Source organism: Bos grunniens, chromosome 15 (assembly GCF_055505025.1).
Source record: "Bos grunniens cultivar Pamir isolate PY7600 chromosome 15, Bosgru_T2T1.0, whole genome shotgun sequence".
NCBI classification, from domain to species: Eukaryota; Metazoa; Chordata; class Mammalia; order Artiodactyla; family Bovidae; genus Bos; species Bos grunniens.
In genome coordinates this window covers 45,733,906-45,760,269 of record NC_141179.1, presented here as the reverse complement: position 1 = coordinate 45,760,269, position 26,364 = coordinate 45,733,906, and the positions used below count along the sequence as shown (strand labels likewise).

The 26,364-nt window shown below is 49.7% G+C and overlaps 1 protein-coding gene and 2 long non-coding RNA genes across 26 annotated transcripts in view; 1 reads left to right on the top strand and 2 right to left on the bottom strand.

Annotated features, from left to right (window-relative positions):
• The first annotated feature begins 568 nt into the window (after positions 1-568).
• PPFIBP2 (PPFIB scaffold protein 2) overlaps positions 569-26,364 on the top strand; it is a 159,386-nt gene continuing 133,590 nt past the window's right edge. For 6 of the 23 annotated variants that reach the window (XM_086340260.1, XM_086340257.1, XM_086340253.1 and 3 more), the window contains exon 1: positions 569-962. Coding sequence is in view for 5 of the 23 variants with exons in the window: in XM_086340282.1 (XP_086196408.1) it covers positions 23,222-23,260 (39 nt within the window). In the remaining 18 variants the exon portion in view is untranslated. Of the gene's footprint in view, positions 963-23,024; positions 23,604-26,364 lie in introns of those variants that run through there. The other 17 variants (XM_086340261.1, XM_086340258.1, XM_086340254.1 and 14 more) reach the window with 10 other exon arrangements.
• Positions 17,126-18,855, bottom strand: LOC147357826 (uncharacterized). 2 transcript variants are annotated; one of them, XR_015142103.1, is made up of 3 exons: positions 18,595-18,855; positions 17,930-17,999; positions 17,126-17,327 (listed from the first exon to the last, which is right to left on the bottom strand). It is a non-coding gene; the product is annotated as an uncharacterized LOC147357826 (long non-coding RNA). The 2 variants fall into 2 exon arrangements; XR_015142104.1 differs by lacking the exon at positions 17,930-17,999.
• LOC147357825 (uncharacterized) lies at positions 24,926-26,234 on the bottom strand. Its single transcript, XR_015142106.1, has 2 exons — positions 26,159-26,234; positions 24,926-25,996 (listed from the first exon to the last, which is right to left on the bottom strand). It is a non-coding gene; the product is annotated as an uncharacterized LOC147357825 (long non-coding RNA).

The following is a 26,364-nucleotide window of genomic DNA, read 5'->3' as shown; positions in this document are numbered from 1 at the left end:
GTGCTCAGCAAAGCTTTTGTTGTGCCTGTGGAACCCCCGCCTAAATGCTGGGCACAGGACAGGACTATTTGTCCCTAGCTGTTCACAAGAACGGGTGCCGGCGCCTTTGATTGACGCTGACCGCTAGAGGGACCTCCACTCCAGGTCGCGGGGTTCGAGAGCGGCCAGATTCTAGGGTGACTCAGTCTTCCGAACTGGGGGCGCTCAGAGACAAGAAATGAGATTGCCTTCAGGCCAACCTCAATTTGAACTAGATCGCCTGGGCCCAGAAGCTGGGACTGCCTCTAAAACATTCTTTCTATGACATCTCTTTTTGCAATTCTCGACACAAGTTCCCTTTCTGCTTTTCGCTTTTATTCCCTATGGCCAAAGAACGGTGCTCGAGGGCTGGAGAAGCCCAGGGAACCGGGAGCCCAGGACCGCCAGGCGTCAACCGGGGCCGGAAGGGTGCTGGAGAGGGAGGTGACAAGAGCAGGGGCGGGGCTCCTAGGGGCGTGGCCACCAGAGAGAGGCGGGGCTTAAGGGAATGGTAAAGTCGTCTTAGGAGGCGGAGCTGGGGCTGGGCGGGGCTGGGGCTGGACCGGCGGGGGCTGAGCAAGTCTGAAGGGGCGGGGTTGACGAGGCAGGTCGCTAAGGAACTGGAACTCTTGGCGGTTGGGTCCCTGCGGGCTGCCACGGAGTCTAGAGGGGAGGGGGCGTGGCAGAGGGGCGGTCCCGGGGGAAGGTGGGACGGTCTGGGAGCGGGCGCTTCGGGACGAGCCTCCCGAGTCTCCCGTGGGTCCCCGCCCCCGTCACGTGGGCTCCGGACGCGGCCGCTGCCGGTCGGTCCGCTGGTTGGTCGGTTAGTTGGTCGGTGGGTCAGTGGCCTGCTACTCGTTTCTCGGCTCTCATGTTCGGAGGTTGGGGGGGACAAGTGAAAGGCCCGCACACCTGAGCTGTCCGGAGAGGAGCCCAACACTCAGGTCAGTGGGTTCTCCCCACGCCCCCCGGGCCCACTGCGCAGGCTGAACTGGGAGCCCCCGCAGGGGAATTGCCTTAGGAACCGAGATCGCCGAGTGTGTCCCAGACGCGAGGGCGGGGACCCTCCTCCCCTTCTCTTGCCAGATTGGGAGGCGAATATAACTCCTGGGGATTTGCTTCGCGTCTCCTCCCAGTCCTGTCCGAAGTCTACGGACTGTCCGCGCCCCTACAGGTGCCGGGATGGCCCTGGAGATGCGCGGGGTGGTTGGTCATCCCAGCTGTGTGTAGTGTGTCAGAGCTCTGCTCATTTGGTTGGAGCAGCGGCGTAGTCTAGAGAGATAGCCCAAGGTTGTCGGGAAGCTTACGGTCCGTTTTGCCCAAGCAAATCGGTGTTCCCCAGAGCGTGCGTCCAGCTGCAACGCCTTAGCAGAAATCAACTCTACTGTAATTGGGAAAATGCAACATGCTTTTCCAAACCTCAAGCCACTGCGTCCCAAAAGACGGCAAGACGGGGATGGTTCTGTGTTCCTCCATGACATCCTGACTCCAGACCTTCAGTTGTTCCTCAGATGAAAATAAGATTATATATTTAAAGACCAGGGCTTCCAAAGTGTGCATAAGATCAAAACAGGCATTCTAGCCAGCATTTAGTCCTCTTAAAAAACAAATCCAGAGCATTTTTACTTTTAGAGCAGCTGGATGTTTGTCTCCCTTTGTATATTTTCGTTCACTTCCTGTCTCATATCTCTTTCTCCCAGTTCCTTAATCAATTATACTACAAATCTGCAATGTTACCAAATTTTATGTTGCATTCTATGACGTTTAATGCCCAACAAAGGCAGTTAGCTGTACACAAAATTCGTCTTCTGCGTGTTCAGTCTTTGATTGTTATTTGTACTACGTGAAAAAATACTTGATTTAGGGGTTATTTCTTTTTTACTTGAGGCTTAGGTAGTCTGTATGTAATCTGCTTAAATTCATATTTAGGTGACTTTGAAGTGGGAGATGAGGGGGACTGGTGAAATTTTACTACACTCATTCATAATTTTTACTTAATAATACATTGTTAGTATTGTTAGTAACAATAATACATTATTGTTAGTATAGTTAGTATTACTTAATACTACATTATTGTTAGTATTGTTAGTATACTTAATAATACATTATTGTTAGTAATCTAACAATAATACATATTGTTAGATTAATAATACATTATTAATCTCAAGTTCAGTATCTCACTGAACTTGAGATTCAGTGATGTGCCAGTTATTAGCATATTGCTACTACAGAGATAAACAGCATCATGGTCTCTTTACTGGGTCAGCTATGTGCTGCAGGTGCCTGACAAGTAGAATGAAATAAATGCTATGAAGGAGGTATGAGCAAAGTGTTGTGGGAATTTATCTTTCATCTGATTGTGTAAAACCTGGGATAATTTCGGGAAGGCGGTGACATGTGCATGGTGGACCTTGAAGGATTTCTCCGGGCAGAGGTAGGTAGAGTGTGACCTGCCCTGTGAGAACTGTGTACGCAGGCAAGCACTTCATAGCCTGAGAAGTAGCAAGTGGCCCAGCTTGGCTGCAGTGGCAAGTGAGAGACAATAAAGCTGGTGATAAGGAAGAAACCTGTTCCCAGCGGGCCATGAAGGCCAGGTGGAGAAGTCAGGGCTTTGAAATCATGAGCCTCAATAATGGCTTTTAAGCAGGAGATTGATTGATGGTTCTCTGAATTTAAAGTCTGGGACCTTGGCCCTTGACCCTTTCAGCCTCCCAAACCTCTAGCCCAGTGGAGAAAACCCAGTAAATATTTGTGGAATGAATGATCTGGCAACACTTGGTAGCAGTGCTTTTCAACCTTTAACAAGCTTAAGAGTCACCTGGGGATCTTGTTCAAATGCAAATTCTGATTCCTAGGTCGGGGTGGAACCTGACATTCTGCTTTTCTCGGAAGTTCTCAGCAGTGCAGCCCCTTCACTTATCTATAGCAAGGATTAAAAAAAAAAAAGTTTGCAAACCTGGCTGAGCCTCAGAATTGCCTAGGGAGCTTTTAAATTACTCAGATTAAGTAGGTCTGGCATGTTTTTACCAAATTCCTCTGTGATTCTGATGAAGGCCAAATGGAAACTGCTAGGTGAGAGACCCTGGGGTTGGAGAAGCCCAGTGGAAGATCAATTAAGATAGAAGTGACTAGGGCCTGTGCTGGATCCCGGAGAGGATACAGGTAGGAGAGACTAGAGAGACAGAATCTGTGGGCTAGGGGGCCAGATGGAGAAGTGAGGAGGGAGGAACAGTCCTGAAAGAACTGCGCTTTGGACAAGGAATGCCGTAGCCTTTCGGCTGTCAGATTTGCGGTAATATTTGGAAGCTGTTTTTCACTTGGCTATCAAAAACATTTCCTTCCTGATACATAGATTTGTTCATGACACTCCTGCTTGAAATCTGATGGATCCCCTTTTGCAAAACATGGGAAGGAATAGCTAATACGAACAGCACCGTTGAGGCATTTAAATGTTGAGGCAATAAACTTAAAGGTTTATTAAGTTCCCAGACTGAACACCCTCATTAAAGAAATATCACTCAGGAAAAAAAAAAAAGATGTCACACTGTCATCACTTGGTGTGGGCACAACTAGGCTGAAACTCTTGGCAGCTTTGTGTTTTCCTGAGTCACTATTTTTCCTGCTTCCTCCTTCCTCAGAGCAGTTCCACTTGTTTTCCTAGCATCATTCTTCGGTTTCAACACTTGATGACACCTTTGTGTCTCCGTTTCTGCAGAATCCACTGCTGGTCCCAGAAGGGCGGGCTGTATTCTTTATAGACTCTGAAAGCCAGGTCTTGCAGATCTTCATGAGGGCCGTTCTTATCTCTCAAGCAGTGAGTACTCTGCTAAGAGATGCCATCTCAGAGCGTCTGTTTACCGTTAGACCTAGATCGCCTCAAGGCTTTGAGAGTTCCAGGGTGCTGCTCACTCTCAGCTTTATCTTCGGGAAATTTATGATTTCTATTTAGTACTCCTAGGTAGTCCTTACTACGGTGCTTCCTTGTAAGTCTTACTTTGATTTCCTCTCTCAGTCACAAACACATTTATGCACACAAGAACACAGCTTTCACTGTGCACAGTGCTTTTAGTCATCATGTTCCATGTTGTGTAGTAATCTTGGCTTCTGTAACACATTTGTAGATGGAAGGTATAGACAAGATGGGATAGGCTTGCCTCTGAAACGGATAAAGTATACCATCCTTGTTTGGCATTCAGAGTTCCACAGAGGCTGGCAATAATTTGACTCATCAGCTGCATCTCCACTGTTCCCCAAACCGAGTAGCTTAACAATTTCTACATTTTGTGCTTCTCTACCTTAACATACACTATTTTCTCTTCCTGGGAAGTCCTTTTGTCTCTGTTCTGCAAGATGCATGAACTCTTGCTAATCCTTCAGGAGGCAGATCAAAGTCTTGAAACATCTCTCCCTCCCCAACCCCCAAGTCATTTTTGTTGTAGCATCCGGTTCCGATCTCTGCTGTGGTACATAATGCACATCTTTTGCATGTCTCTCTGTCCACACCGTCTCCAAACTCTGAGCTGCCCTGGGGCTGCGTCAGCCCTGATGTTCCACCCAACTCTCAGTAGATGTTGAGGAAGAGTTTGTGGCAGAGGAGGGCCTTGAGCTGGGTGGTGTTACCGTGTTGCCTTCAGTAAAGGGGGGAAAGGCAGATGGTTTTGTGCTGGAGATAAGGCAAGGAACAAGAGCAGAACCTGAAAGACTAGGACAAGCCTGATGAGTGGCCTGCAGGGCTGGAGTCATAGGGTGAGATGGGGAGAGGACTCTGGGAGAAGTGAGGCTGGAGTCTCAGGCTGGGGAGAGATCCTGGAAGGTCTTGAAAGCTGAAGTTAAAGAATTTAAATGTAATGTCGATGACCTTGAGACTAGGTGAAAGCTGTGCTTTCAGGAGGATTCCAGGCTAAGAAGGGCAGGTTGGAGAGACAGGGAGGGGTTTATGAGAATGTGCTGTTGGAATAACCCATTGCGGTAGATTAGGACCTAAATCAAGTCAATGGGTGGAGAGGAGTGAACAGAGGTGAATGAGCTTGCCAAGAAATCCTGCAGGATTTGGTGACTGATGGGATTTGAGGGAGAGAGAAAATAGTCAAACTGGACACTGACATTTTGTGCTAGTTTGCTGGGAGAAGAATGAAGCAATTGTTAGCAGCATGAAAGCATGGAGGAGCTCCTTGGAAGGGGGAAGGGAGATGAGGGTGGTTGACTCCCTTTGGAGTCAGGAGGGAGCCTTGGGTAGTTTCTCGCATGCTCCCTATATTTTTACCCGTGAGGATGATGACATCCAAAGACCCAGGGTCACCCAGCTGCTGGTGGCAGAAATCAGGCCTTCTGGCCCTCTGGCCCTGGGTTCTGTCCTATGTAGCTCAGTGGGTTTGAACAGATGAGCGCTATCGGAAAGTCCAGATGGAGACTCCATTAGGCAATGAAAAACGAGAAAGAGACCAGGTTTGGGGCAAATTCAGCCTGCAGAACAGCTAAGGCTGGAGACTTAAAGGTCAAAGACTCAGAGCGAAGTGTCTGTAGCAGCCAAGGCCACTGGGGGTGTGAAGGCTCATGAGATCTTTCTGTTTTGTGGTGATGGGAAGTAGGGAGTGCTTTATGGTATCAGCACTCTTACACTTGTTAGTGCTTAGTGCAAGTACATGGGTATTAAATGGTTTTTCTGGGAATGCAAGCATCAATCCGTCAGTTCCATGGAAAGATGTATTCTAAGGACCCAAATATCCCCCACCCTGCCCCCTCCTTACTGCCAGCAAGTTTTAGGGACACATCCAAACAGTTATGAGAGGTTGCCTGTGTAGTATTGGAGTGAGGGTAGTGGGGATGCCTATCTGGGGAAGGTGGTCAACCTTGAGAACCTTTTCTAGGCAAAGACCTATGTGTAGGGCCAGTGTCAGGGATTTAGATGGTTGAGTGAGGGACAGAGCTGTCCGTTAAGGAGGGAAGGCCTTTTCTAGAATCTACACTGCTGCCAAGAGACTCAGTGGCCCTGAGGTTGGATTTCCTCCCCTCTTTAACTTTCCCTTCCACACCTCTCTACCTGGCCAGGCTCCCCAGCCTTTCAGGATGAGTCCTACCTTTGCCCTGACACAGTGGTTACCTCAGTTTGCTAAGGCAGAGCTGGGTTAACACGTGTGAAGCCTTTAGATGATTGCCTGGCATATGATACTTGCCCAATAAAAACAAAGACACAAGAAACACTGGGATTCAACTTTGAGTCAAACTTGCAAGCCTCTTGGTTCTTTTGAGTTATGTAGCTGGGTCTGACAAGTTTCTAATTCATCTTGTTTTGAGTGTGTGTGTATTTTACTGAGACCAAAGTGTGTGCATGAGCCTGCTCACTCATGCTAAAGTATCAGTGACAGCCCTAGATTGCAGACTGGAGATTTGAGTTGTCCCTGTCTCTGAAACAGCTTATTCAGAGTTGAGTGGGTGGCAGGCCTACTAACAAACCTCCAGGAAGAGGTTGTCAAGCCAGATGAGGCTATGGGGAACTGATCCTGTCACAGCCACTCCCTCACCTTCAGGGCTGTGCTCTTGAACACCTCTGTTTCCTCCCAGGATGAGGACAGGTGTAGGCAAGGAAGTAACCCAAATCCCAGGATTGCTCTGCTGGCTCAGGGACACCAGTGTCTGCTGGTCGCTGGGCATTTTTGGTGGGCATAGTCAGAACCCCCACCCAGACCCCAGCTAAAGACATAAATCCACAGTGCCTTGTGAGCATGGTTGGAATGGCCCACTCAGTTGTGGCTGGGCAGGGAGCACTCTGACCAGGAGAACCATTCCTATGACTGCACTGGGGTGTCCTAAGAGGTCTTCTGAGCAAACGTCTCCCAACTGCTCCTGATAGAAAGGTCCAGAGAGCCCACCAGAAGGAACTCCTTGTGTTGACAGTATGTGTGTGTATATGAGAGAGAGAGAGAGACAGAGTTGTGTAGGAGCCAGGGGATCTGCTGTAGGGACTGAGGGAGCAAAGAAGGGCAAAGCCACAGCTCAGGTTTGGAAGACCAAGAACAGGTTACTTTTGTTTCTTGCATGCACACGTGACAACTCCTCTCTTAGGGCAACTGTTTCCTTCCCGCAACAGGCTGTGTTTCCCCAAATCAGAGGTTTCTGCATGAACAGCTAGCTTGACACTGAACTGCTTCCTGGATGAAACAGAGCTGTATGTAGACTGGCCTCAGAAAGCTGCCTCCAGAGGGAAGACAGAGAGGAACTTCTGGCTTTGGTGGGTTTTACAAAGGGCTAGTCTCCTGAGGCGGGCAGTGTTATTCCCATTTATGCGAGGGAAACAGGTGCCAGGGAAGGAAAGTGTGTGAGTGTAAGTTTCCAGAATATTCAATTTAATTTATTGTCCAAACTGGGACACAAGCGAAAGAAGGAGGCAGATGCTGAGCTGGATGGGATCCTGGGATGACCAGACTGTCTCAGGCATCCTGGGATGTGTGGTCTCAAACTCCAAATTCAGTAAATAACTGGGAGAGGGGCTGGGGGAATGAGGGTTAGTGTAGGGCGGGGGTGGGGAGAAGTTAGAATTCAAATTCGGGTGAGAAAGGAGGATTCTTTTAATTCAACATTTTACCAAAGCAAAGGAGTAGTTCTTGGCTCTGACACCTGACCTCGGCTGCTTGTCATGAGAAAGTTTTATTACATAAGCTCTTCCCGCAACCAGCCAAGACATCTGGTTCTTCAGTGCAATGCCGCTCTCCCGGTAACAGCAGACACCACTGCCCTGTGCGGCCAGCTAGGTTTTCACTGCGTGGCTCACTGGAGCTGCACAAAGCCTCTGACAGAGGTGTTGCCCTGCTGCTGGAGATGAGGAAACTGATTCTTCACCCACCCCCCAGACAAGGGTATGGCGGGCGGTGGGTGTCTGCCACCCTGGGGACTTGGCTTATCTTGTCTCTGAGGGCTCTGCCAGCTCAGACAGTCCTTCATTTAAATCCTGGCTCTTCTCAGACCTGCTGTTGTTCCTTTGAGCCAGTCTCTCCCTCTCTGAGCTTGAAATTCCTCACCTGTCATATGGGAACAATAATAGGTCGGTTTCATTTGGATGTTGTGAGATGATGACGTGTATTAAATGTTGGCTACAGTGTTTGGCTCATCATAAGTACTAAGTGGCATTATTAGCCTCCTTGGCTCAGGAAGCCTGGCAAATCGACTCTGTCAAGAGGAGTGGGTTCCATCACTCAGAGGGTTTATAATGAAATTTCAGGGGGCAAGTAGTATAGTCTGGGCCTCCAGGTGTAACTCCTACAGTGGAGGTGAGCAGGAGGTCCAGGAGGCAAGAGTCCATGGCAGGGTGAGGGGACAGGCTGATTGCTGATGGCCAGTCACCAGCGTGCGGGACAAGGACAACAAACAGAGCTCAGAGCTCAAACCAGCTCGATGGGACGTGGCGGGGTAAAGGCAAAGTCCTGCCCTTAGGCTCCCAAAATCAATTCGTGCATTTTCTACCCAGCCTCGTAGAAAAGCCCACAGAACTTGGCTTAGCTTGGCTGCATTAATAGAAGTCCTGGCTTTAGACCTTGCTGGGGAGGGGGTCGTCCTATTTTTCCCTGAAGTGGCCAAGGCAGACCACACCTAGAGGTGGTACCCTGGGCACCACTCTTTGGGAGCAGGTAGAAGAGAGCCCCTTACTGCATCAAAACTGGAATCCCTGACTTGTAAGTCCTATAAGGTCCTGGGACAAACAGAAAATACAAGGGTTGTGACTGTGAATTTCAGCTGCCATCTCTGTGTTGCTCAGAGGGCAGGACTGAGGAGTCACGGTGGTGACGGTACAGAGGACTACAGAAGAGGCAGGTTTCAATTTGACATGATGTAAGAAATTCCAAATAACTCAGTCTTCTCTCTAGGGCCAGGTGACTGTTTTAGAGCATGTATTGAAATCTACCTGTAGAGGGTTTTGTCCAGCCAGTATTGACTAGAGAGGAATTCATAAAATAACAGAGGAGGCAGACTTTGCTGTAAAGTTGGTTGTTGTTGTTGTTGCTAAGTCACTTCAGTCGTGTCCGACTCTGTGTGACCCCATAGACGGCAGCCCACCAGGCTCCTCCGTCCCTGGGATTCCCCAGGCAAGAACACTGGAGTGGGTTGCCATTTCCTTCTCCAATGCATGAAAGTGAAACGTGAAAGGGAAGTCGCTCAGTAAAGTTGGAGGTCTTCCTAAAAGTGCTGTATGGTCTGGAGGGATGAATGGTGTCTTCTGAGCAGAGAAGCAGTGACTTGCAGCCAGTGTAGGTGGTGGGGAACCAGGGTGGTAGGCTGGGGAAGGGTGGCCGTGAAGCTGTGAAGAAGCTTCTCCATAGGCTGAAGGTTACAGGCTGAAGTCCCACCCAGTGCAAGAGTTGAGAGACTGGAAAGGCTCTGAGGATGTGCCTTTGTGGGCTGAACTTTCGAGGCCATGATCCCAGTGTGATTGCACTGCGTGTATTTCCTGCTGATGCCTTGGCCTGACCACCCAGCTGGGGCACAAAGGCTCTTACAGACTCATGGGCCCTTCCTTGAAGGTTTTGAGAACCCAGAGTCCTGGTACCTGGAGGACCAGGGCCATGTGGTCTGAGACACTGAGCTCATAGCATCCTAGAGGGAACGGCGGGTGTAGAAGGGAGAGGTCCAGGAGGGCGGTGGGCACAACCCCGGGAATTCTGACCGACTGTCTGCAGCCTGGGCCACAGAGCCAGCTCCCAGCCCCGAGAGGAGGCAGGGAAGGGCTGTGGGCAGCAGGGCCTTCTTCACGTAGGCTGAGGTTTTGGGTGGGACGTGCGGTGGGACGATGGAGAGTGCTGTGGTTAAGCAACGTGGATGCCTGACAGGCACACAGTCCCATCCAGGGTGGCAGGGAGGGGAGCCTGGTAAGGCTGGTAGGAGGCCAAGGAAGCCCCCAAATGAGCATTGTCCCACTGGATCTAGGAAAACTCTTTTAGATGCAGAGATGGGACATAATTCCTAAGTATCCTAGAGTCAATAGACTTGTGACCTCATTTATTATTTCAGTCATTTTTTATGATTTTTTTTTTAAATCATCTTCCATGTGGAAAACTGTTATGGTGGGAACACAAGATGAGTAAGAACATGTCCCCCGCCTGGATGGAATTTAAGGAATGTACCCCCCACTCCAAGTAGACAGTAATAACCTCAAAGAAAGCACAATGGATGCTCAAGAGAAAAGAGAGGTTGGGGCACCTGGCTTGCCAAGGAGAGGGCATTTGAGGTGTGTCTTGAAGGAAGGTTGAACCAGAGACACCCCTTTCTATGGAGGTATGGGGGCGCATTTCTAGCAGAGGGAAAGGCGATGTACAAAGAAAGGCATGGATGGTGACTTAAGGGGCATGTGTGGAAAACAGCCAGTGGTTTGGTTTGGCTAGAGCTGGAGAAGCGAGGGAGGTTAGTGAGGGATCCGGGGACTAGAGACTGTCATTTACTAAGCATGCAGCGTGCATCAGGTGGGCTCACTTACGTCTCGCAGGAGCCTGTCAGGGCTCTAGCTGAGGAGGACACTGACTCAGGGTAAGTGACTTTCCCACGGTTCCTTGGCTGACGAGTGGCTGAAATAAGACTGATGCCCAGTGTACCTGATCCTCAAACCCGTGATCTTTCCGCTGTATTGTGCCACCTCATTGAGAGTTCAGATTATTCAGTCTTAGGTTTATCAGGAAGATCAGCTCTTCATGTTGAGGCAGGAAGGTGGTCAGACGGCATTAGCCTGTTAGAAGCACTTGGCGGACAGGGCCAGGTTGACGTGATGTATACTGGCTCCAACGTAATATATGCACACGCTTGCATGCCCACACACATTTATAAACTAAATCTCTAAAATAGCAGGAGGTTGCACAGTAGTACATTGTGTCACAGAAACTGATGTTTCCTGAGCGCCATTGGCACTTGCTGATTTCCTGGCTGAATTCCTCTATTTTCTCTCCCACTCAAAATATAATCCAAGATAAGCCAAAATCTTTTCTAATTTATACAAAAAGATTCTTGACTTTAGCTGCCTTATCATTAGTAACAGGTTCCGTATACCCCACCTGTTAGGACCCCTATGGTGTCGGCTGTCAAGGGATGTTAAGCAAGATGGTAGGTTGGAAGAGTGGGGTGAGGGTGAGAGAGAAACCTGGGTGGTAGCCTAGGTGGAGGTGTGGAGGTGGAGAGGGAGAGGAGACTATTCTGGAAGCGTTTGCTGGGAGCCTGCCTGTGCAGGGGTGTGAGTGGGCACTGGGATACCTGCGTGAAGGGAGAGCATTGTTCGCATTGTTCCCCTAGTGTCGTGTTCAGGGTCTCAGCAGCTGGGTGCTGCTGGTGGCTGCCTGCTGCAATTGGGAGTTCTTTCTTCTCCTGTGTCCTGTGGAGTCTGCCGTCCTCACTGCTGATCAATCAGGCTTACACAGGGCCGCTTTTGTTCAGTTCAGCCTCCCTCCTGGAGCTGAGAACCCAGACCCAGCCCTGGCAGCCACACCCAGCTTTTGTCCTCAGGGCAGTCCTGGAGTCCTTCAGGCTTCTAATCAGAAGGCTTCCCTCAGCCCAGGGAGGAAGCCAGAGAAGACTGCCTAAGAAGGCTGATGTGCTAAGGAGGGTGTACGTGGGCTGCAGTGTCTTGGGATCTCGCGTTAACAGGGCACTTAAGGGGGGACAGTGCTCTACCTTCATGTCCTGTCTGCTCATCCTGAACACTTGGGAAACTGTTAGGGGCTGCTCCAGGGTCACAAATCCAGGCCTCACATGTCATGATTACTTACATTTCAAAGAAAAGTTTACTTTTAATTTTTTTGGCCATACCGTGCAGTTTGCAGGGTCTCGGTTCTCAGACCAGGGATTGAACCTGGGTCCCAGCAGTGAAAGCCTGGAATCCTAACCACTAGGCCACCAGGGAACTCTTGAAAGAGAATTTCAAATAAGCCTGGTTACAATCAAGCGAGGAGTGGCATTCCCAAGAGGATTCTACAGGCCACACGAAGCACGCGTCTCATTGCATCCCTGTCACACACGTGTATGGAAACTGTTCATAATGGAAACTGGGAGTGTTGCCTGTTTGACTCTAGGTGTCTGTGCGAGTGTGATGTCCACTGGGAGCAATCGTGGGCCTCTCTGGGACACCAATACAAGTTGGCTGTCTCCTTGCAAGGCCATTTCAGTGCCCGGGGCTGGGGACCTCCAGCTCCATGGATATGGTCAGGATTTGGTCTTTCCTTTTCTCGACCCCTGGAATTCAGCCTCCGTGTTTGGGATCCCCAAGTCCATCTCCCCAGCTGTGACTTCTCTGGCAGGTGCCTGCCTCCAGACGGCCCTTGAGCATCGTACACTCTGCCTCTCCCCCTGCCTAAGCTAAGTGCTGGGTGGGACTGGCAGAATGGCTGAGGACGGCGCCGAGGTGCCGTAAGAGTGAGCATGTCATCAATAGGAACCTTACCTTCTGAAGGCCTTGCTAGAGAGACTAGAAAGCCCAGAGCATGTGCACTACGTTGTACCCCAGGGTCCCCCTAATTAATTGCAGGCTGGCCTCAGGAGATTTGGCAGTTTCTTAAAGGGAGTCAATGTTGCATATGTATTTTTTCTGGATCCCAACATTTAAGCCCTGCTACGGAGTCTTGGCTAACAGAACAGTGCAGTGGGGAGACGGTCTCCAAGAGGGGCCAGGCTCTGAGCCATGTGGTCGACTCTCTGCCCACTCCTAACCCTCTGACCAGCCCTGTGTGAGACAGATGGTAATACCTCCAGTACACAGTGACCTAGAGGTTAATCTGTGTTACCCAAGGTCAGAAACTAGCCCAGCTCTAAGTAGTAGAGCCAGGATTGAACCCCAGGTCAGTCTGACTCCAAAGCCTGGACTCTTGCATTGTGCTCTGCTCCTTCAGGTGAAGGAGGAAGGAGCCACAGAGACCTGGAGCCCGTATTGGGCTGGGCGCTGGGCCTCTAGTGTCAGGACTGCCTTCCCCTTCTGTGGCCACTTTACAACACACAAGCTTCCACACCTTCCACTTTGAGACCGAGGAACTTTTCGGGTGTCTCCCATGGGGAAGTAATGGCCCTGCTTGATGGAAAAGAACGGTGGAGAAAGATGGAAGAGAGGCCCCCTGGAGCTCTTATAGGTGCTCCCACTCCCCTGCCATCAGACTGATAGACTGCCAGGAGCCAGACCTCATGGATGCCCAGGGAGGCGACACCTCGTGCAGGGCAGTCCCCAGCCCGCTGGCCTGTGAGTGTGTGTGCAAATAGGGGATTCCTGGATCGCTTTTCTTAGGAAAGTCCCTGAGCCACTCTGGCCTAAGTGCCCTTAAGGGAGGGAAATGATCTGAGTGGCAAGTGTCTTGTGATTGGTGAGCTGAGGTTAAGGGGACTGGCTTAGCCCCTCCCTTCACCCATCAAACGCTGGATTGTTGAATTGCCTTGAAGTGAAGAGGGCTGGGCTTAGGACTCGTGGCTCCTTGAATGCAGCTTGACAGCTGGTCAAGCTGTGAGGTCTTTGGGTTTCCTACCTACAACATACCAATGGCCTCACTGAATGCTCTTCATCCCCAGGCATGACTTGACTCAGAGCTGACTTACAAAGAAAAGAGAGAAAGGACTGCTAGAAACTGTCCTTACCTGGATGTTGTTTAAGGTCTGGAGATGCAAAGCCATCTCTCTTAGACTGAGAGGGAAGAGAAAACCAGTGGATGAGAACAGAAACCCTTGTCTCTGGAGAGGAGACTGCCTTCTTCCCATAGCTTTGCCCAGCATGCTTCCCAGATCAGATGGGGGCGTGTGTTATGTACCCAAGATCAGATGGGGGAATGTGTCAGTTTGTTAGGGCTGCCTTAACAAAATAACCACAGACTAACTGGGTTAAGCAAGAGAACTTTTTCTTCTCGTGATTCTGGAAGCTAGGAGTCCAAGATCAAGGAGTCGGCAAGATTGGTCTCTTCCGAGGCCCCACTCTTTGGCTTGTGAATGGTCATCTCCTCCGTGTGTCTTCATGAGGTCTTCCCTCCATATCCGTCTGTGTCCTTATAAGGACACAGTCATATTGGATTAGGGCTCACCCTAATCATCTCATTTTAACTTAATTACCCCTTTAGAGATCTTATTTCTAAATACAGTCACATTCTGAGATCCTAGGGGTTAGGACTTGAACATCTGAGTTTGGGAGAGGGGGGCACAATCCAGGGTGTCCCCAATAACAGGGTGTTTCCCAGATTCTCAGGGAACAAGGCCAGGTGTCATGATGAGGATTGGAGAGACATCACTGCCAATTCTGCCAAGGGACCAGAAGAGGCAGGTAGACTCAGCCCAGCTAGTGGAGGAAGTGTGATTGGCTTCATCCAAAGGCTCAGCCCAGAACAGTCTAGGCCAGACTATTCCCTATATTCTCTCTGGCAGCAGTGGGTTCTGCATGGTGTCTTCACCCAATTTCCATGCCCCCTCAGACCTCCAGGGAAGACAGAGTTGCTAATCCTCCACTAACACTCTAGCTGGGCCTACAGAGAGAGCCCCCTTCTCCGCTAACCGAGGCAGGAGCCAGGCTGTTGCTGGTGCACACATCTTGTCTTTAAGGGAATCTTTGGTTGTCTCCTACTGGTTTAAACTTTTTTATATACAAAAGGAAAGCTATTGCATTGTTTCAAAACTAAACTCTTTAACACATGTTGAAATGAAGGTTCAAAATACAGAATAAATGTTGATTAATTCAATTAGTATTTACCAGGAGCCTGCCAAAATTCTGGGGCCTGTGCTCCTCCCCAGGCAGCTTGGGAGGCTTGTAGGAGGTAGCTGGCTGAAGGCGAAAGTTATGCACGAGGCCCCGAAACTCTAGATGATAGAGAAAACTTGCCAGTTCAGATCTGTTTATTTCCTTGTTGCTTAGCACTCTCAAATAATAGAATCAAGAGAAATGCCTGGTTTTATCATCCATTAAGGGAAGTTACATCTTCTCCCATTGGTGCTTTGTGACTATAATTGCATTCATCAGTTAGCTCACGCCAACACCAACCATGGCCAGGTTCCTCTTATGGCACAGCTGCTTTCGCCTCTGAGTATCAGACCACAAAGAGAGGGGCTTCAGGTGTGGTGAAAGTATGGAAGTGGATACTGGTTGTGGTTCTCTGAGGAGACAAGTGAATAGCACATCCTCCTTGCTCTCAAGCATCTTAATTTGGAAGGGGAGCCAGATATATTGAGAAATCACATAAATAGAGCTGGAAGGGAGACGATAAAGGGGAGTGCAGGTGTGTCAGGAGCAGAGTGGAGGCAGTTAACACCTTGGGGCCCTGGCGGAGGGGTGTCAGGAAAGGCTTCTTCAGGTTGGTGCATTTGTATAAAGACTTAGAATGGGTGAGTTTTGAAAGTACAGATGGAGAAAAGCATCCCAAACAGAGGAAATAGAGAAACAGGAAAACCATTCTGTATTGAGGGAGTAGGAAGTGACTGAGAGGCGGCTCAGTGGTAAAGAATCCTCCTGCCAATGCAGGAGATGCAGGTTTGATCCCTGGATCTGGGAAGATCCCCTGGAGAAGGAAATGGCAACCCAGTCCAGTATTCTTGCCAGGAAAATCCCATGGGTTGGACGGACCACAGTCCCTGGGGTTGCAAAAGAGTCGGACATGACTGACTAACAACAGCAGGTGATGGAGAGCACGGTGAGAAGTGCAGCTGAGGAGGCGGGTCTTTCCCGAGAACTTTGATGGCAGAGCTTCAGCATGCAGCTTTGTTCTGAAACAGTGGAGAGCCATGAGGGGCTGAGAGCAGAGGAGGAATGTCAGGAGCTTCGGGAAACTTACCTTGCTTTCTCTGGGAAAGATGGGTTGAAGAAGGGTGAACTAGAAGCAGGAAGTTGAGGGAAACAGCTTTGGAAATCAAGACGAGAGACAGTGAGGGTCTGGACGGTGGTGGGTGAGAGTTTGCTCAGATGTGAGGACTTTCAGCGAGGCTGAACGGCTCTGCAGAAGGAGCACTGTCTGCATTGTCAGGAACTTAGGTTCATATCTCAATTCTGTTGATAACCTGCAAGGGAAGGTAGAATCTGGTGTCACTCTCTGGAAAAGTCTAGATCCCTAAGTGGTGGATTAAAGAAATAAGCAAACTTGTGTTGTTTTTTAAAAGGCTTCAAACATACATACAAGTGGAAGGAATAGTTTAATGAATCTGCTTACCCAGAACCCAGCTTCCACACTAACTTCTCACTGGTTCTGTTTTTTTATGGGGTGATCTTTGAGATAAGGCTTTTGAAAGTATTCAAGCTGAGTCTGCATTGCAGCATGTCTCTGAATCTGTCTACCATCAGGTCCAGGTGGTGAAATGACTTGATGTCCATTTGTTCTTCCCAGGGCCTAAAGTTGTGTGCACGTGTGTGTGTGTGTCCATTTTCTCTGCCATGAGAGGAACCGAGAGGGTAGCTGCCTTTGGACGGTGTGTGCTGGGGCTGAGGAAACACCCCCCCACCCCACCCGCCACCAGAGGCTCCTGTCAGTGGGGTAGAGTTCTGTCTGCCCCGGGGACAGGTGGGTGTGGACGGGGAGAGGACAGAGGTGAGGATGATGTGGAGGTTGGTGTGCTGGGTCAGACACCCTCATCTTCCATTCATCCGAGGCTCCTTGTGGCCTGGGGTCTGATTCATGCTGACTAGACTGACAGGGCTGGGCTATAAACCAGACACCAACAGACGTATTTACTTTGGCCAATATCATCCAGTGGCTACTACAAATGCCTGTTTTCCCACACCACCTTCCTGGCATGACCACAGCTGGGAAAGTGAATTGCAAGGTCATCTGCAGGTGGCTGGGGAGCCAGGCTCCCAGAGAGAAGGCACCCTGTGGATGGGGGCATGTCACCCCAGGCTGCCACAGGGCTGCCTTGTAGTGATCACTGCTCGTACCCCCAGAGATGGTGTATCTGTGCCACAGACCCACCCTGACCAGTCCTTCTGTGGGCACTGTTGCTTCATTCTTCACTGAAAGTGACCCTGGTTGTCAGAGTGCAGGTGTGTGTGGTAAGTGTACCACTTAAATGCCCTCAGAGTTTGGCATTAATTGAAAAATAAGACCAAGAGTCAGACAAGTGGAGACCAAGATATCAGTTCCAGGGCTAATAAAGGTGTTTAGAGAATGTGGCTAATAGCACTCTCAGTGTATCCTTTTTTTTTTTTTTAATGTTAGTTTATTTGTTCATTTTTGGCTGTGCTGGGTCTTTGTTGCTGTGTGGGGCAGGGTGGGAGCTGCTCTTCATTGCGAGTGCAGGCTCTAGGGCATACAGGTTTCAGTAGCTGTGGCACACGGGCTTAGTTGCTCCGCAGCATGTGGGATCTCCCTGGACCACTTCCCTCTGGCAAGGCAGCCCTGGAAACAGAGGGAAGGATAAGCCTGGGCTGCACGGCTCAGTTCCCTCTCGCATTCCCACCAACCAGATACTCAGTTGCCCTCAGTGAAAACGATCAGGATAGACAGACTGGCACGGTCCTCCCACTGGCTGTCCCCAGTGGCAACACGAAATGGAAACGGAATGAAGGTGTGAGCATGTGCTCTGGGTCTCAGCAGAAGTTCTCTTGCACAGGTAATGGTAGGAATGCTATCTTAGAGGAAGGAGACTCATGGACCTTAAAAAATTAGTCCTGTTGGACAGACTGGAGAAAGGACCTTTAGCTTGAGGGGACAACATGAAAAGGCATGGCAAAATGAGAGTGCTCTCCTGTGGCTGGAGTATCAGGAATTCAGAAAGATGTAGTTGGAAGTGACCAGGCTTGGAAAAGAAGTGCTGCAGAATGATTAAGAACATGACCTTGGAGGGAACTCTGGCAGTCCAGTGGATAGGACTCTGTGCTTCCAGTACAGAGGGTGCGGGTTCCGTCCCTGGTTGGGGAACTAAGATCCTGCATACCACATGTCACGGCCAAAAAAAAAAAGAAAATGACCTTGGGATCAGACTGCCTGGGTTCACATACCATTTCATCTACTCCCTGGTTGTGTGATTCTCCCATCGTGGTTAGTGTCTCCAAGCTTCAGTTTCCTTGTCTATAAAATTTGGAGAGTAACAGTTCTGACTATTGAGATAGGAAATAACATACACTTGCTTAACTCAAAGCAGGGTGGGTGCTCAACAAATGGCAGCCATTATTATTACTGTCCTATGTCTAGGATAATTTGGGATCAGGCTTGGATGCCAGACTGCGGAGCTTGGACTGTCATGGGAGAGGCCAGGTATTGCTCAGGTGAGAGGAGGCCCTTCAGTGTCTAGTTCTGAATACCTGAACCCCAGCTGGAGTGGGAAGGTTGAGACCGAGAAGCACACCCTTCAGAGAGCGAGGCCCAGGGACGTGGCCTCTGTGTGAAGGTGCGGGAGGCGGAGGGGAGAACCCCAAGAAGTTCAGGGTATGCAGTTCCAGGAGGCTTGGAGCTCTCAAGTCGGGGCAGGACCATGCCGAGTGTTTCCGATCATGCTGAATCTCAGGGACTGCTAAAATGTAGCCAGAAAGCTGGTGAGTCTTTGGGTATTTGGGTCTGGAGCATATAGGAACATTCTAGTGTTATATGAGTTATAACCACGGAGATGGAATATGGTCTGTCCAAGGGGGAAACCATAGAAGGAAACAAGAATCAGCCCTCTCACCTGTGCAGTGAGAGTAGCTGAAGTGCAGGGCATTCAGTGAAGGAAGGACCCCGAGAACACTTGTTCCCAAATGCCAGAGGAGGAGAGTCCCTGGGGTTTACCAAGGAAGGCAATCCCAGCTGATGCTGACTGATCACTGGTCTCATTTAACCTTCACGACCACCTTTGAGGAAGTACTTTGAGGAAGTACCAGAGAGCAGGCGTCCTACCCTAGGACTTGTGCATAGCCAGTGAGGGTAGGGAGCGGGTATTCTGACCCAGGCAGTCTGGTTCTCCAGCTTGTGCTTTAAACTCACCCTGCACGTGCTGCCCCTCAGGGAAATCAGAACTGAAAAAGCTCTGATGAGAGAGCCCTTCAGGTGTGAAAGTGGAAATCTCATCAAGGAGGGAGTGGGAGGTGAGCTCTTTGGCAGAGAAGGAGCATGAAATGGTAGCTGTGGGATGCGGGCCCAAGGAAGTGTTTTAGGGTGGCAGAGGCTTTGATGTCTGTAGGGTTTAGGAGGAAAGAGCAGAAGCGGGGTAGAGAGGGAATAATTAAATAATAAAAAGCCCAGAGAGGGAATAATTAAGAGGTTGGACCTCAGGGGTGACAGATTAGGGGGTCAGAGGGGACGCAGGGGAGGTTTGAGGTGGAAAGGGAATTGAGGGATCCCTTTCCTAAAGATGCATGGGCATTTGCTCAAGAGGAGTCTGAGAGGAAGGAAGTTCGAGGTTAAAGATTGGGTGCAAGAGTGTCTGATGGAGCTATATGCGTGGTTTCATGTCGGTGAGCAGGAGGAAGGGGAGACACCTGCTCTCCAGCTCACTCTGCCTTTCTGACCACGACTCGTCCTGACTCCTCCCGACCGATCCCCCCTCATGTCTGGGAGGCAGAGTGAACCCTGGAGCAGGTTTGGTGCAGCTGGGGGTGTGGGAGGAGAGAGGCAGGCAGAGATTTAGGGGATGGTCCTGTATGCTGACTGCAAACGGCCCGGAATAAGAGGCCTCCATCCTCACTGTCCAAATGAGGGTGTGGTGAAAGGGGAAGGTGAGTCAGAGAAGCGGGGAGAGTGTTGGAGGATTCCTGAGGCGGGGAAGGGGAGGGAACAGGCTGTCACAGCCTGGTTTACTCTGGGAGGAGGCTTCCATTGAGCCCTGAGAGCTTCTCTGAGAAGGACCCTTCCCCCAGGTCCTTGCTTTCATTGTTGTTGTTCAGTCACTCAGTCGTGTCCAACTCTTTGTGACCCCATGGACTGCAGCACACCAGGCTCCCCTGTCCTTCACTATCTCCCAGGTCTTGCTCAAGTTCATATCCATTAAGTCGGTGATACCATCCAACCATCTCGTCCTCTGTCATCTGCTTCTCCTCCTGCCCTCAATCTTTCCCAGCATTAGGGTCTTTTCCAATGAGTTGGCCTTTCGCATCAGGTGGTCAAAGTATTGGAGCTTCAGTTTCAGCATCAGTCCTTCCAGTGAATATTCAGGGTTGATTTCCTTTAGGATTGACTGGTTTGATGATCTCCTTGCTGTCCAAGGGACTTTCAGGAGTCTTTTCCAGCACCATAATTCGAAAGCATCAATTCTTCGGTGCTAAGTCTTCTTTATGGTCCAACTCTTACAGGCATACATGACTACTGGAAAAACCATAGCTTTGACTATACGCACCTTTGTCAGCAAAATGATGTCTCTACTTTTTAATACACTCTCTAGGTTTGTCATAGCTTTTCTCCCAAGGAGCAAGTGTCTTTTAATTTCACGGCTGCAGTTACCATCTGCAGTGATTTTGGAGCCCAAGAAAATAAAATCTGTCACTGTTTCAATTGTTCCCCCATCTATTTGCCATGAAGTGATGGGACCATATGCCATGATCTTCGTTTTTTTAATGTTGAGTTTTAAGCCAGCTTTTTCATTCTCCTTTTTCACTCTCATCAAGAGGTTCTTTAGTTCCTCTTCGCTTTCTGCCATTTAGGGTGGTGTCATCTGCATATCTGAGGTTATTGATATTTCTCCCAGCATTCTTGATTCCAGCTTGTGCTTTATCCAGCCTGACATTTTGCATGATGTACTCTGCATATGAGTTAAATAAGCAGGATTGCAATATACAGTCTTGGGGTACTCCTTTCCTTGCTTCTGCATTATTGCTGGAGAAAAACAGGCAGCTTCTAGGTAGCTCCTGTCAGTGGTTCCCCGTGTCTGATGGATAAAGGCCAAGTTCTAAGGGTGAGATCCTGTGAGAGGCCCTTCACAGGCTAGTCCTGGGCTCATTTGCTGCCACTCTTTCCCAGTTGTTCTCTGGCCACAGGGAGCTCTATGTATACCCACCTCTCCCCATACCTTGAGAGTATGCTCTTTAGTCTTGCAATGTATTTGCACCAATGCCTGCAGTCCACCTGGAGAAATCTCACTTCCTCCATGAAGCCTTCTAGGATTTCCCACATTGCACTGGTCCTTTCTTCCTCCTGCTGCTGCCCTGCTCTGACTCTGCTGAACTTCCCTCTCCCAGGAGCACACCTCCTGCTGTGTTGTTGCTTTGTGCGTGTGTGTGTGTGTCTGTCTGTCTTTCTCCCTGGAAATCCCTAGGGTCTCCATGGTGCCAGGCACCCAGGAGCTTCCACTTGGATGTTGATCAGCTTGAATGAATGGATGACAAGGTGAACTTCATTGTCCATAAGATTCTCAGGAAATGGCTGATTTTCGCAATTCCACTTTTCTGAAACTAATACAAACTTACTTGTTGAGCTAGTGACATCGGAGAATTGACATCTCACAGTTAATTGCCATCTGAACTTAATTTTAGAGAGGATGGGAATTTCAGGGAAATTATGTTTTTCTTTTCACAAAAGCATACCATGGCTGCTTTAAAATTAGACCATTAATTTATGAATTTCTGAAGTCTAAGCTGGCAAAAGACAAGATTTGTTAGCTTTGGCTCACAGATCCTAGATAGAGGCCAAATTCTACACGAAGCCTTCATAGTCTAATTGACATGGATGAGAGATGAAAGATTCGTGGTCTGGGGGAGAGAAATCACAGTCTTAAATTCACTATTTTTTTTCCTCTCATAGCATCTACCACAGTGTTTCACTGATGAAAGGGGGGGAAATAGTATTTGTTAAATAGATAATCCAAAAGAAATAATATATTGATTTGCGAGGGGGTCGTACATTTTTATGAGAACTGTTTTCTGTCTGTCTTTTCTCAGGTAAGATACTGTCTTGTAACAGAGTTGGAGGCGGGCAATGGGCAGAGTCCCCATGAAGAATCGCAGAGCAGTGATTAGTCTCATGTTTGTAGCAGTTTGAGCTCTTCTGGTTTGGACATGGAAACCAACTTGGCCATCTTCCAGCTCTTTAACTGCATTGAGCAAATCAGCAGGTTAGGGCAGTATGGCTGGGAGAGCAGATGCGGACTTAGGTAAAAAACAGGACCTTGTGGGTAAACTTCAGCCGTGGGACCTTGGCACTGTTTTAATATCTTTGTATCTCAGGTGCCTCTTTTGTTGGTGGGGCTGATAACTGTACTACATCCCTCACAGGATTCTATATTACCAAGAAGATTAAATGAGATAATGACGACAAAATCTATTTACAGGGGCTGTTGCCTCTGTAAGAGGGAGGGAGGAAACCCTCTGTGACCTTCGAGACAGGTGGCTTTTACAGCTAGATGGAGACTGCACTAGCGTGGTGGGAACTGCCATCATTTGATGGACGGTGGCTGGCCAGCTGTGGGGCTCACCACGGTCTCAGTTACATCTTCCAGTGGGGGAGATGTTTGTTGTCTGGTCTGGTCCTTCACATCCCAGCCTTGATGGGGACACCCTCAGACAGACTCTTCTGAGACTTGGCAGGAAGGAGAAGAACCTCCCATCCCGACTTCTCTGGGTGGCTGTAGTGAGGATACGGATGTACTTGTCGTAAGCACAGTGTTGAGGAGCAAACTGATGGGGGGCTTGGTGATGCTCTGCCCCCTGGACACTGTCCAGCTCCCCATCCCACTCCTCCCAAAAGCTCAGATTCCTGCCTCATCACCTGGTCTCCCAATTCCTCTCCTTGATGGAGCACCTGTATCCTTTGTCCTTTGAGATCTGCCCAAGCCATTCGTTGACAGCCTCACTTTAAGGCCCATGGCCTTGATCCCTGAGATTGTTGTGGCCTCTTTACACAATAATAAATCCTTGAATTGGGGGAAAAGACCAGCTTGGGGGCGGAAAGTCAAGAGCAGAAAATGGGAAGTGAGAACAGTCAGGCAGGTAAAGCAGAAGCAGTGAAGGAAACTCAATGTCGGCTCTCCCTGTCCCTTAGCCTGGATGTCTGCTGTGCTGTCTGGGTGTGAGCCCGACAACCTCGCACCTTCTCACACCTTCTCACACCCATTTCCCACCCAGGCCCCTTGCTCCTCCTTGTGGGTGGGGCTTGTGTCTCATGCTCCTGTCTTTGGGGTGGCGTTTCTCTGAAGAAGCCTGCCATTCCAAGGAAGAGAAGCATGCCAGTCCTGCATCTGGGGAACAGCTAAGCTGAGGGGAGTCAGACTCTGGTGTCTGGATGTGAGGTTCAGTACCCGGTGCTGTTCGTTCCTTTCTTCAGAGAATAGTGTTCAGCTTTGGGACTGAATCCCCTATGACGCATTGGTGGAAGAGCTGTTTGGGATCATGCAGCCCTATTTAAAGGGCTGTGGTTTGGTGAGAAGGGTGAGTGCTTTTGGGGTAAATGCTAAGTGGAAGCATCTGGGTTCAGACGTGCCAAAGGAGGCTGTTGGAGGAGCAGTGACGTGACAGGAGCTGGGCAGGGCTTTAAATGGAAGGGCCAGAAAGCAAAAGGACTCCTTCCTGTGGGTTCAGCAGATCCGGGCTCCAGCACAGATATTCTTAGGGATCTTTTGGAACTCGCCCAACAGGGAGTGGCTGGGAATGCCCAGCGCACATAACTCACTAACCTGGTACAGCAGGAAAAAGACACCAGGCAAGAAATATTGCATCTGTCCGTTGTTGCCAGCTTGCAACTCCAGCCTGCACCTAGGTTTTGGACCCTTCGGTGAGTCTGAGGGATCTTGGCACCCACTGGGCTCAGCTTAACTGTGTCACTAATCTGAACAGTCTGATCTGGGATGTTTAGGTGGGAATGAGAAGCCTTGTGTGTGAAAAACATTTCTGCAGCCAAAAGCTTTAAACAAATGCTTGTTATTAGAGTGACTGATACCATGATTAGATGAGGACAAGTTAAACATGCTTGTTCACCTTAAGTGGCATTCTTTTATTTTCTCCTGTGCAGTTTTTCTTAGGCTGTTTAAGCTTCTATTCACTGACAAAAGAAATCAAGGCTCCACCTCTTTGCTTTTATTAGACTCAGAAAGGCAGTCACCAATTCTGATGGTAGCTTTCTCAGTATCCAGGTCCCTCTACCCTGCTCTAACTCCTCTGGAGTGTCCTGACAGGATGTCTCTTTGTGTCTGCCTCCTCTGTCCTGGTGGAAAAATAATGGCCGTGGCCTCGTCCTTGGGTCCTGATACTGCGTAGGTGTCTGTGGGCCCTGCCATGGCCCTGCAGCCAGGTGTGATGCTTTTCTGCACCATCAGGCCCATCACCTTGTAGACAAAGACGTCAAGGCTGGACAGGACCTCAGCCGGCCTCAGGGTCCCGTGTGCAGACTTGCCTGCCATCCCTGGAGCCTCTCAGCTTCCAGTCAAGACTGCTGCTGCTGCTGCTAAGTTGCTTCAGTCATGTTCAACTCTGTGTGACCCCCATAGGCGGCACCCCACCAGGCTCCCCCGTCCCTGGGATTCTCCAGGCAAGAACGCTGGAGTGGGTTGCCATTTCCTTCTCCAACGCATGAAAGTGAAAAGTGAAAGTGAAGTCACTCAGTCCTGTCAGACTCTTCGCGACCCTATGGACTGCAGCCTACCAGGCTCCTCTGTCCATGGGATTTTCCAGGCAAGAGTACTGGAGTGGGGTGCCATCGCCTTCTCCGCCAGTCAAGACTAGTGACCTTTATTCTTCCATTTCTTCCCTTCTGGAATGGGAATGTCTATCCTGTCCCTGTCCAGCTGTATTTTGGAAGGAGGCAACTTGTTTCACTGATACACAGACAGAAAGGAATTTTGCTCCTGGTCAGCCTCCAGCTGCCTTCCTCAGACAAATGTGTGGTTCTCTTCATCCATCCAACAAGTGTAGCTGACTGGCTGCTATGGGCCAGGTGCTGGGCCCCACTCTGGGCTCAGAGACATGGCTCTGCCTACTAGGAGCTACTGCTCAGACAAAGGACCCCACATGGCTAGTGCTCTAGAGAGTTCTATGAGGGAGTGTGGCATGAGCAAGGAGAGGGGAACCGAGCCTGGGCAGTCACTTCTATCTGTGGGAAGAAGAGGATCCTGGAATCAGTGATGCTGGAATTGGGCCTTGAAAGAGGAGAGAGAATGGAGCAAGTGGGAAGGGGGTCTTGGCCAAAAACATTGCATCCTGAGCAAGCCTTAGAGTAAAGGCAGTGGGGGTAAAACCAGTTTGGCTGTTGTATCTAAGGAATTTTAACTGCTGTGGTTGTAAACTCTCACCCAGTTATATGCAAAGGGCTTCCACATGCATTGTCTCATGGAATGTCCACAATCCTACCACATGTATGTTTCCACCTACATTTTGTGATAGGGAAATAAGCTCAGTGTGCTAGGAACTTGTCCAAGGTCTGGCCCCTGATGGGAAAAAAGTGGCTTCAAACGGAAGCCTGGCTACAGAGCACACACTCGACTATCTCCTGGGTCCTTAACTTCCTCTCTGGGTGGTTTCCTGGGTGACAGGAAGCAGGTGAATTATTGTACAAGAGCTGAGGTACTATGGTTAGATTTGTGCAAGACCCAATGTGGAGGATGAGTTGGGCATGGGTTTTCCTGCAGGCAGGAAAACCAGCCAGGAAGCCATTGCAGCCATTCTGATGGGAGACGATGGGGCCTGAAGCCAGACAGATGAGGATGAGAGGACAGATCAGAGAGTGGGTGAGGAAGGAGACTTTACTGGGCACGGTGACCAACTGGATGTGGGTGAGGGACAGGAAGACTAGGGCTGACCCCTGGGTTTCTGGCTTGGAGACTGTGGTGGCATCACTGAGGTGGTTTGGGGAAGACCCTATGTATTGGGGCCTGCTGAGTGTGAGGCCAAGAAGGAGGGAGGTGGGTGTCAGGTGTGGGGAAAGTGGTGGGCCACCTGCTGCCACTCCTCCTCCAAGCCCCCACAACCTTCCAGGCTTTAGTTTCCTGCTGTTTTATGTTTGTTGTTCAGTTGCTAAGTCGTGTCCGACTCTTTGCAACCCCCTGGACTATAGTCTGCCAGGCTCAGCTGTCCATGGGATTTCCCAGGCCAGGAGGGGGGATGCTCTCAGGGGCCCAGTCACAAGGAAGGCTTGCAGGGAGATGGCTGTGCACAGCTGCTCTCGGCCTTTTCCTGCAAGATCAAAGATGGGGTGATCACATTTAGGTGAGCAGGTTAAGCATGGTGCATTTTGTAAGCCTGTAAGGCCTGTGCTTGCCCAGCTTCAAGACCAAAGAAAGAGCCCAGAGTCAATAATAGAGATACAAACATGAGTAGTTTAACAGAGTTGCTTACATGTCTGAAGCAAGGTCCTGGAGCGACTCCCTACCCTGTACAGCAGACAGCAGGCAGGACATGGTGGCAGTCTTTGCTCCCGGGAGAAAGAGATTACTAATTACAGGGGGAATTGATGTCAGGTGGGCTCATTAGTTACCGGGAAACCACTAGAGGGACACGCCCCTCACCAGCCCTTTGATACACTATCATTACCTGGGGCAAGT